At 40.1% G+C, this 11,335-nt stretch overlaps 1 protein-coding gene across 1 annotated transcript in view; it reads right to left on the bottom strand.

The window, feature by feature from the left end:
- gtf3c2 (general transcription factor IIIC, polypeptide 2, beta) overlaps window positions 1-10,001 on the bottom strand; it is a 35,393-nt gene extending 25,392 nt beyond the window's left edge. Inside the window, exons 1-9 of the mRNA XM_079830848.1 lie at window positions 9,760-10,001; window positions 8,925-9,104; window positions 8,460-8,673; window positions 7,570-7,849; window positions 7,389-7,465; window positions 7,197-7,274; window positions 7,016-7,114; window positions 1,561-1,788; window positions 442-553 (exon numbers count right to left, since the gene is read on the bottom strand). Of these exons, the coding sequence (XP_079686974.1) occupies window positions 442-553; window positions 1,561-1,788; window positions 7,016-7,114; window positions 7,197-7,274; window positions 7,389-7,465; window positions 7,570-7,849; window positions 8,460-8,673; window positions 8,925-9,066 (1,230 nt within the window). The 5' untranslated portion in view covers window positions 9,067-9,104; window positions 9,760-10,001. The remainder of the gene's footprint in view (window positions 1-441; window positions 554-1,560; window positions 1,789-7,015; window positions 7,115-7,196; window positions 7,275-7,388; window positions 7,466-7,569; window positions 7,850-8,459; window positions 8,674-8,924; window positions 9,105-9,759) is intronic.
- Window positions 10,002-11,335: the final 1,334 nt, after the last annotated feature.

Genomic DNA, 11,335 nt, shown 5'->3' on the forward strand with positions numbered 1-11,335 from the left:
TGAGAAGATTGGATCAGTTGTGCTCCTTTTTTGGAATACTTGAAACACTTTTTTTTGTGGAATACTTGATGAGGCCCACTCACAACTTCTCGCTCGTTGTGACAACTAATCTATGCCACTCCCACACCATACACATGTCAAAGTAGCCGGAGCAACTTCTCTATTTACGGATATGACTAGACACACATGGGCGAGTGATGCATGTACGCAATTTCCTGCTAAAACAATCCTAAACAGGTCTAAAATATAAACACTTATAATAGTGAATTAGGGTAACCACAGTGAATTAGGGTAAGACATTTACCCATGTAGACATTTTGGAAGAAGGATTGATGTATTGACTTAAATTTTGTGAATTTAACCCCCCCCCCCCCCCCCCTCCAAAAAAGTTACATACTGTACCTTTAAATTTACTTTTTTTGGTCTAATGTAATTTCTTACCTTTCTGCTGGTGGAGGGCAGCTCCCACACTCCTGCAGGACACCACCTTATATTCCAGATGCATCCGTCATCTATCGCCAGAGCGTATGCTAGATGAGGAGCAGTAGAGGGCCTGAATTGGAAGAAAGGGGAAAAAAAATCTCATTACTATTTTATTTTAAGCCCATCACAAGGTAAATATTACCTCTTAAAGGGTTAGTTCACCCAAAAATGAAAATTCTGTCATTAATTACTCACCCTCATGTCGTTGGACACCCGTAAGACCTCCGTTCATATTCGGAACACAAATGAAGATATTTTAGTTGAAAGCTGATGGCTGAGAAAGGCTTCACACAGGCCTCCATTGGCATTCAGTACATTGACACTTCCAAGATCCATGAAAGGCACTTAAAACGTCGTTACAAAGTCTATCTCACCACAGTGGCTCTACAATAATCATACAATGCGACGACAATAGTTTTTGTGCGCAAAAAAAAATAAAAATAACACCTTTATCCAACTTGTTCTTGTCTTCCTGTGCGCCTCCACGACGCATGCGCGAGAATATGACGTAGCGCCGGTGTTCGGGAATCGATGAAATACACACTTAAGCTCCATTTTGAGCACTACGCCGAGACCTAAAGCACGATCAATGTAGAATCAGAAACAACAGCTTAGACACGCGCGTCTTCCTCTGCTCGTAAACAAATCGCTTCTGGGTCATATGTCCGAACGCCGGATCTGCGTCATATTCTCGCGCATGCGTCGTGGAGGCGCACACGGAAGTCGAGAACAAGTTGGATAAAGGTGTTATTTTGATTTTTTTTTGCGCACAAAAACTATTGTCGTCGCATTGTATGATTATTGTAGAGCCACTGTGGTGAGATAGACTTTGTAACGACGTTTTAAGTGCCTTTCATGGATCTTGGAAGTGTCAATGTACTGAATGCCAATGGAGGCCTGTGTGAAGCCTTTCTCAGCCATCAGCTTTACACTAAAATATCTTCATTTGTGTTCCGAATATGAACGGAGGTCTGACGGGTGTCCAACGACATGAGGGTGAGTAATTAATGACAGAATTTTCATTTTTGGGTGAACTAACCCTTTAAAGCCAGTCTGTAAGTGTCTTATCTTGGTCACCTGCTTTTACACTGAAGGTCTCCGATGTCCCACAGCTGCAGTAAGACAGGATCTGAGTGCAGCTTGTGGATTTTGTGTTTGTCGTCCATGCCTTTGTGGCAGTAGATGGCGGCATACTGTCTTTTTGCTGCCCCGTCAGGACATGGGCACCACTCCATGGACCGCACAGGACCCCCCACAAAGAACAGAGCGTCCCAGCGCTCAGAATGATGTGCCGATGATTCAAACCTGCAGATCAGCAGACATTTTACATGGGAGCAGATATATACTAACGTTTGAACATCCGAGGTCAGCAAGATTTCTTTTATTCGGCATTATTCAGAATTTCTGATCTTGATGCTACCACTTATAACACCACAGCTGATTTTCAATCAATATGATATATTGGTCAAACGTTTCCTATGGAATGGGAAAAGGCTAGGGCTGTACGATTAATCGAAAAATAACCGAAACCGACATTCAGAACCTCTAACCGACGCATTTTTCCCATGTCGGTTATTTCGTTTTTCACGTGACTCCGCCCCGTCAGTCACATCAAGTGCAGTTTGCAGGCACACAGAGAGATGCAAGAGCAGTATCTGTGTTTATAGATGTTCAGAATCACTATAGTAACTGCATGTTTAACACAGTTTATATACAGGTCAGTTAATCGCCGTTCTTATAGCCTATACGCGCTGCCACCGACACACACACACACACACACACACAGACAACGCGCGCAAGCCAGATCGCTTTCACTTTCGTGCTCATAAAGTTTGTCAAGTACATGCGTTTAAAGGTCCCGTTTTTCGTGTTTTTTTGAAGCTTTGATTGTGTTTACAGTGTGCAATATAACATGTGTTCATGTTTCGCGTGTAAAAAAACACAGTATTTTTCACACAATTTACTTATCTGTATACTGCTGTTTTCACTGTCCTCAAAACGGCTTGAAAGATTTCCCTGTTCTATGAAGTCCCTCCTTCAGAAACACGTAACGAGTTCTGATTGTGCCAGCGGTTCCCATGTTGTGATTCGACAGCAGCTTAGCGCACGCAGAGCGCACGTTACCGGAAAGGTCACGCCTCTTACCATAACGGGGATGCATGTGCTCAATGATCTCTAAGTACAGCGTCCCTGGGAAAGCCAAACAAAGGTGACTTGACTCCGGGATGAAAATAACAGCGTCTCGACGACATGTCGACAAACAAACTATACAAACGCAACCGAACGCAACACTTCCTATTCTCCGGGAGCAACACCGCCTTTTTCACGTACTCTTGTGGGCGGAGGTTGGTCGACAAACTGCTCTACTGACGTAATTAAAGCAGGAAATACCAGGATGTAGTCCTAACCAGCCGTTCGCTGTAGGCTTTGAAAGGGAACTTCTGTTAAATAAAATATCTCGCTTGGCATTGAACTTTGAGCTTTATAATTTTAGAGGTATTATATATGCTCTAACAGCAACATTACACACTAACTAAAGTTTGAAAAATGGGATCACGAAGAACAGGACCTTTAAAGGCTTGCCAGTTTCAACATTTAAAGCGATTGTGCACCATTCAAAAACAATCTTTCTGTGACAGAGAGCCGAGCTGTGTCGCGTCTCTGACAACACGCGCGCCCTGAAGGCAGACCTCTTTCACCTGCGTCCTCACAAAGCTTTGTCATTTGTATGTGTTTTAAGCCCTGCCGGTTTGAACATTAAAGCGAGTTTCGACCATCAGATGTGTATTATGTTGAACTAATGCCTGATATATTGTGACAAACGAACACTCATACAGTAGCTCGCACATCACGTGAAGAGCTTCATAATGAATAGAGACGGTATGAGTAATTCACACACACAATCACTCTCTCATTAATGCATTCAAATAAATGTAATGTAGGCCTACTGTGTCAATTTATCTGTATCTGATGTACAACAAACAGAAATCTGCCCCATAGACAATAACTGCTGAAAGAGAACTGTTTCCTTCAAGTGTTTTAAAATCACAAAGAAATGCACTTTTTCATTAGAAAAAAAAAATTCCACCTTTAATAGTAGAAAATATTTACAGTACAAACCTTATCAGGAACTTACTCAAAAACCTTACGAGAGCAAAAAAAAAAAAAAAAAAAAAAGCAAAATAATCGTAATCGAGGTAAAGTGTTCAATTAATCAAGGTTTTTATTTTTGGACAAATCGTTACAGCCCTAGAAAAGGCCCAGGATAAAGTTTAACAACTGATGTGCCTCTCGGGAAAAGGGAGGGTTGGGACTACCAGACTCTCTAATCTATCAGGTATCTTTTGAAGTATGGGCTGATATTCACAAGATGCATAAAATATCACAATGTAAACAACCATACTCTTCCCTATGGCATAATTCTGCTATTTGTATCGGGAAATCACCTAATGTACTGGAAGAAATGGCATATGAATGGCTGGTGCACTGTGGCAGACTTATTTGAACAAGGAGTATTTTATGTCTTATAATAACCTTATACAGAAGTATAATCTAAAGCGAAAAGAACATTTCTGGAAATACCTACAAATTAGAAATTGTGTTTCTACAAAAATCCAGTACACGGACGGAAACCATATCTTGGACTTAATACTGCCTCATTCCCAACAAAAAGCCTCTGTAGTCTACAGGACAACCAACCATGTGCTCAGCAATGACTGTACACATTTAAAGACAATATGGGACTGTATATGGACATTGGGGCTATAATTGGGGACGAAGAGGGGAAAATAATTTTGTCAAATACAGGTAAATACGTAAGAGAAGCTAGAGGGCAATTTACACAGTACATAATCATACACAGGTTCTCTCTGACACCTCTTAGACTTTATAGAATGGGTCTGACAAATAATAATGTTTGTTGGAAAGATGCAGGACTCGGGAGCAGTTATCTTTGTTTATAGATGCTCATAATTACTATGGTAATTGCATGTTTTACACAGTTTATACACGCAAGTTAATCACCGTTCTTATATGCGCTGATACACATACAGAGACGACGCACACAAGCCCCGAGATCACTTTCACTTGCGTCCTCGTGAAGTTTGTCAATTAAATGAGTTTAAAGGCTTGCCAGTTTGAACATTAAAGCGATTGTGCACTATTCAAAAATAACGTTATGGAAAACTTCTCAGTTTAGTGCTCATGAGCTGTTTTCTGTGAGACAGAGAGCTGAGCCGTGTCGTGTCTCTGACAACGCGCGCCAGATCACTTTCACTTGCGTCCTCACAATGCTTTGTCATTTGTATGTGTTTTAAGGCCTGCCAGTTTGAACATTGAAGCGATTTTAGACCATCTGATGTGTATTATGTTGAACTAATGCCTGATATATTATGACACACGAACACTCACAGACAGTAGCTCGCACATCACGTGAAGATTGCGCGCAGAGAGGAGCGCAAACACTCATTGTCAACGCTGTCCTGTGATTTATCACTAAAGTAGCATAGAAACTCAACCGTTATAGCATAGATTTTAATACCTTTGAAATAAGTACAAACCACAGCTTCGTAATTAATAGAGACGGTTTGAGTAGTGCACACACACACACACACACACACACACTTTGAACGATTCTGATTCTGATTCCGATTCTTAGTTTCGATTACGGTTCTTTGAGGGGTGGAGTCACAACATGTCACAGGCTCATTTCACAGAGGAAAATTGTATTTTGATTCAATAATGTGTTTTAGTTTTGGGACTTTCTCCGCTGGCATTTTCACTTGCTTTGCTGCAAAGGTGAATGGAGTTTCACACCGAGTCCCGGTTTAACAATAGCATTAACAGCAGTCATATTAGGACTGCTACTAGCGTGGGCAATTTGCGTATAGCTACATTTATCTACAAGGGGGAAAAATAATTTCAGTAACGTTGTTGTTCAACACAATTCGCAATTTGGTCAAGGGCTTTGTTATTACACTACAATCACTTACCTGATTATGACGAGGTGGGATAATGTTAGTTCACCCTGAAATGAAAATAAAGCCATATTTTACTCCCCCAGCTGTTGTTCAAATGCGCGTGTTCCTGTGTGCGCGCACTCCAAGCCGCAGTAGCCTCGTGCAATATTGTTATGACAACCGGTACACAATATTCACTTAAGGAGGTTATATTATTAGTATTATTTATTATCATATACGTAATAGAAAAGACGAGAATCGCGTTTTTTTCTATTGAGCTTGATTTCTCAAAATGGTGATGTGTTTGTGGGTGCTTATCCTGGGTGCAATGACAACAGTGCGAGTTATTATAGTAGGCATGAGCGCCGGCGGCTCATAGTGTACAGAGGACCGTGCTCAGAATAACGGCCGAGCTCAGTGTTTTGACTGAATAATACGGTTTCTTTCTCGCAAAACCTTATAGTGTGCCCCCTGAACACTTTCCATATGGCGCGCGTCTCCCTGTATCGTTGCGTGATACATTTGTTTATTTTTTGTAATGTTTTAGCTGTTCGCCATTCACTGCCATAATAGGAAGGAGCGCGTGCAGGAACAGTATTTTAAATGTCATAGGACATAGGGCACTGGGACAACATCAGGGTAAGTAAAAGAAGGCTTTATTTTCATTTCAGGGTGAACTATCCCTTTAATAACGTTGGTTAGCGCAGGGTTGCCCGAGGAGGACAGACCTGCGCAGCATTTCAAACACGCTACACTTGTTAATTTATACACCACATATATGTAGTGCATCCTCCCGTGCAAGAAATAAGTTTGTCATATGTGTTGCACTGTGCCGACTCAGGCTTTTTTTTAAAAAGTGAAATAAAGCCACACTTTTGAGCGCCGCTTACCGTGCTCCATGGCTGCAACAGAACAAACGGGCGCGGCAAGCACTTCCGGAAACTTGCGCGTTTGGAACCGATGATCGGAATTGAAAACAAAATTTCTAAACGATTCCAATGGCATCGTTATTTTTTAAACGGTTCCAAGTTGGAACCGGTTCTCGATGACCAACCCTACTCATTAATGCATTCAAATAAATGTAATGTAGGCATATGGGCTAATTTATCTGTATCTGATGCACAACAAACAAAATTCTGCCCCATAGACAATAAATTCTGAAAGTGAACCGCTTCCTTCAATTATTTTAAATTCAAAAAGAAATGCACTTTTTCATTAGAAAACAATATCCCACCTTTAATAGTAGAAAATATTTACAGTACAAACCTTTTCAGTGAACTATGAGGGCAAAAAAGAAAAGCAAAAAAAAACAACAACAAAAAACGAGCAAAATAAACGTTCATTAATCGTAATTGAGGTACAATGTTGAATTAATCGAGCTTTTTATTTTTGGTCAAATCGTTACAGCCCTAAGACCCGCCTTAATTCAGCAAATATGTTTTTTATGCACATTTGGCATTTCCATACAGTGTCCCAAAATGTGCATAAAAATAGGTGGATGGAAACATAGCTACTGTGAACGCCATTTTAAAGAACTAAAGCTAATTAGTGGAAAATTACAAAAGATATCTTACCTTCTCATCGTTTGCAGTTTGGCCTGTCCCTTGATTTTTTCCCGTGTAAAAGTAAAAGAGGCAGATTCTTTCTCCTGGGGTAAATATTTTTCAGCCTCACTGTTAATCAAAATAAGCACCAGTTAAAATGACAATTTCTTTGTTTCCATGGATGTTATGTGGTATTTAGCTATACTAATACCTGTTAGACAGGAAATGCCAATCTTTGGCAGAAGGAATCCACTCAGGAAATACCCAGGGGGAGAAGTTTTCATCCCGGCTAGCATTTAGGGAAAGAAGGATGCAAGGGTATTTAAAGATACAAGCAATACAGATAAAGCAAATTGCTAAAATGGTAATTCTTACATAATCTTGTAGAAAGTGAATAGCTTACAATGTTTTGGTCCTACTAAAACAGTTCCAGACAGGCTCCATGACATTGTTAGCCAAGCCGTTTGGAAGCAGACAGTGCTGTTGAGCAGAACATCATTCAAAAAAAATTACACCACACAATATGGAAATCAAATGTAAATCACAGTGCAAAAAGGTTAAGGAGTATCGGATGATAAACTCACATAATTTGCTCTGGGTGTTCTGCTTCGGCGCTCCGTGTTCAAGCTGAAGTCTGGCTCTGAATCTTCTTCCTCTTCACTCTCTGCCTCTTCATCCTTTCCTGGGGAAAAATCCTCATCATCATCTAAGTCGCTGTCATAATTTGGAGCTTTCCTTTTCGTCCCCCTTCCCCTTGCTGCGTTCTTTTTCTTGGAGGTGCCGTCCGCTTCACCAGATTTGGCCCTTTCTTTTGTTGATGGGGTACCAAGATCCTTGGCCAGGTTGTGAAGATAATCTAAAGCACTAATCAACATGAACAAAATGAGATGAATTAACAAGACCATCATTACAAAATGATCAGCTGATCACCAAAGTTTGTGCCTTGGAGGAAAATGACAACATCATTTAAATACTCAAGGGCAAGGCACAATATTTTCACACACTGAGTGCCAGGTTAAACTGGACTGTGGATGGTTAGCAAGCAGGTTTTTCTGTGTACTTTGACAAATTTACTTTCCATATATGTGTTTTTTTCTACTGCAATTTGAGGACACTGAATAGCTCAATGGTAAGCATATTGGTTAGGCAATGTGGAATAACCAAGTTCAAGTCCTGATCAGAACACTTCATCTGACCATTGATTTTTCTACAGCAAGATATATTTAATCCTACAATATATAGTATACTACACAATCATATAATCTATAGATGTGGTATATATTTAGGGAAACTGCATAAAACTGGAGAGCATACACTTTAGCTCTCCTCTTGGACTGACTTCTACAGAAGTGAGTTCAAAACTTTTCTAGAGCAAAACATATTTAATCCTGCAATATATAGTATACTATACACTCAGATAATCTATGTATGCTGTATAGATTTTTGGGAAATTGCATAAAACTGGAGAGCATACATTTTAGCAGCTCTCCTCTTGGGCCGACCACTAGACGTGAGTTCAGAAGTATCAGAGATTGCTGAATTGTCATGTTGTGGTGGAGTCTGTTGAATGATCTCCTTTTTCCTCCTTTTGACAGGGGTCTTCGCCTTAGAACCTTGCTTCTTTTGGGTTCCCTCGGCAGTAACTGGGCTTTCCTGGTCCACACCTGGGGGAACCTGGGAGGTCAGTCCTAGAAAAGACCGTCACAATAAAAGATCCATGAACGCAGTGGGAAATAGATCCATTTCTGATCATTGCATCATTTGTTCACTTATAAAGCATAAGGAACAAAATCAATTTAAATCACATCATAAAGGTACTTGGCTCTTCTCTAATGACAAACTAGTCATATAAGAGCAGGGGTTTTATAGTTAACAAAAAAATTGTAACTTTGTTATTTTGAAATAAAATAAACATTGAACACTGAATTAATACACTTACCAGACATTTTCATCTCTGACTCCTTGGTCTCTCCTTTACTCTCATGGTTAATCTGTCCTGGTTGGTTATCTGTATTTTTTTCACATGGCAAACCCATTATTTCGTCTTTCTGCTCGCCCAACTTCAGGGCAGCTGCTGCCATTAATAACTGTTCTTTCAAAGAACTGCTTCCAGTACAGTCTAGAAGTAAAGAAATGTGTTGATTTTATATACAAGGGTTTCAAATCAAATGTGTACAAAAATGGAATATCAAATAAAAAATATATAAAGGCAATATAAGCATGTTCAAGCAACATTTCATCAATCCACATGATATTACAAAAACAAAAAAAACATTGTATTGTCATGACACTTTTCTGGTAAGTTCCTTTTTTTGGTGTGATGAAATTGTTCAGTAGTAATAATCCACGCATGCGCAAAGTCGCGATGACAGGCGACTTGTCTACACCACATTGAGCTTACTCAGTTATGCCAAACAACAATTATTGCAGTTATTTGAATCTCATACAAAACAATAAATAAATAAATACATTTGACATTACGTTGTAAAAAGTTCAACACGTCTTTTAAAATAAGTACACTGCCTCGAGTTGATAGATGTTCCTTCTCCTTCAGAAGTCCAATAACGTTCTAAACAACTTCTAAAAAATACCTTTATAATAAGAAACGCTCAAAAGACTTGCTTCTATAAAGCACAGGAAAGACATGGGCATTTTCTCAACACTGACGGCTTTTAACAGTGGCTCAGGCTGATAGTCCACTCTTTCCTTCAACCACACGGTCTTCGATTCGCGCGGGTTCGAATCCAACTCACTGGACACAATGAAAGACTTACCGCCGTCAGACGCCCGCTGGGTACAATGTTCCAGTTCCCTATTTAAATTAAAACACTAGTATTCAATTGTACTGTACAGAAATATGCTGCTTTTCTATGAAACTCCTTCGGCTAAAGCATTTTTGACACACCAGCTTGCCGTCGCCGCCATGTTTAAGCGTCGCCCATGACCTCGTTTGCTCATTACCGCCCCCTATCCAACAGTGACACCAGAGAGGTTTTAAATATGTGCGTGATCCCGCCTGACCACGAGGTGGTATCAATGCGGTCAAGCACAGTACAGTACTTTATTGCCATATGTACAAGTGCACGCACTTACGAAAGCAATATAGGCTACACCCCTTTCCTAGAATCCTAGCTCACATGGTAGATAACAAATAGCTGTGTATTGAGGTGTATGGCTATTTAGATGATTAACCCTTCTGTGCAAAATTCCTCTTTTTTAGTTGTTGGCCTATTTATTTTACGTTTTATTGTAGTTATGGTTTTGCTGGATATGTTGGACGTGTTTTTTGTTTACTGGGGCATTTTGAAATTCATTCAAGCAACAGCCTATTGTTTTCTGTTTTTCTTTGTTGTTCTTTCTTTGTACAGGCTACACACACACACACACACACACAAATGTCCCCACAAGGACGAGGATTTTGGATATTGCCATCTTTGTGGGGACATTTTGTCCCCATAACGCAGGGATTACCAGTCCCCCCACCCACACACACACACACGTTGGGTTTTGTTAAAACTGTATATTCTATATGCTTACACTAACCCCTAAACCTACCTATCACAGGAAACTTTCTGCACTTTAACATTTTCAAAAACATCACTTTTTATAAGCTGTTTTCCTCATGGGGACCAAAAATGTCCCTACAAGGACAAGAATTTTGTCATCTTTGTGGATAATGTATAGGGTTTACCTGGACCCAACATACAAAAACATGTGGTTTACGGAGACTCTCCATAGGCATAATGGTTTTTATACAGTACAAACCATATATTCTATCCTCTTACACTAACCCTTCCTAACTCTAAAATATCCATCACAGAAAACCATTGGCATTTTTTGAATGAAAAAAAAAACACTGTTTATATGTTTTTTATAAAATGTTTGTTTACCGTGTCCTCGTAAACCATGTTTACATTGTAATATCCATGTCGTCATGGGTCCGAAATATCTTGGTATGCTCCTTTCACTGGAACTAAGGGGCCAAGTCTAACCCCTTAAAAACAAACCCCACACCATAATCCTCCCTCCACCAAACTTTACATTTGGCACAATGCAGTAAGGCAAGTACCATTCTCCTGGCAACCGTCAAACCCAGACTCGTCCATCGGATTACCAGACAGAGAAGCATGATTCGTCACTCCAGAGAACACGTCTCCACTGTCCAGTGGCTGCATGCTTTACACATGCATGCATGCTTCACTGCATCTGACACTTTGCATTGCACTTGGTGATGTAAGGCTTGGATGCAGCTGCTCGGCCATGGAAACCCATTCCATGAAGCTCTCTATGCACTGTTCTTGAGCTAATCTGAAGGCTATGCGAAGTTTGGAGGTATGTAGCTATTGACTC

This window comes from Gobio gobio, assembly GCF_949357685.1.
Source record: "Gobio gobio genome assembly, chromosome: 12".
Classification (NCBI taxonomy): Eukaryota; Metazoa; Chordata; class Actinopteri; order Cypriniformes; family Gobionidae; genus Gobio; species Gobio gobio.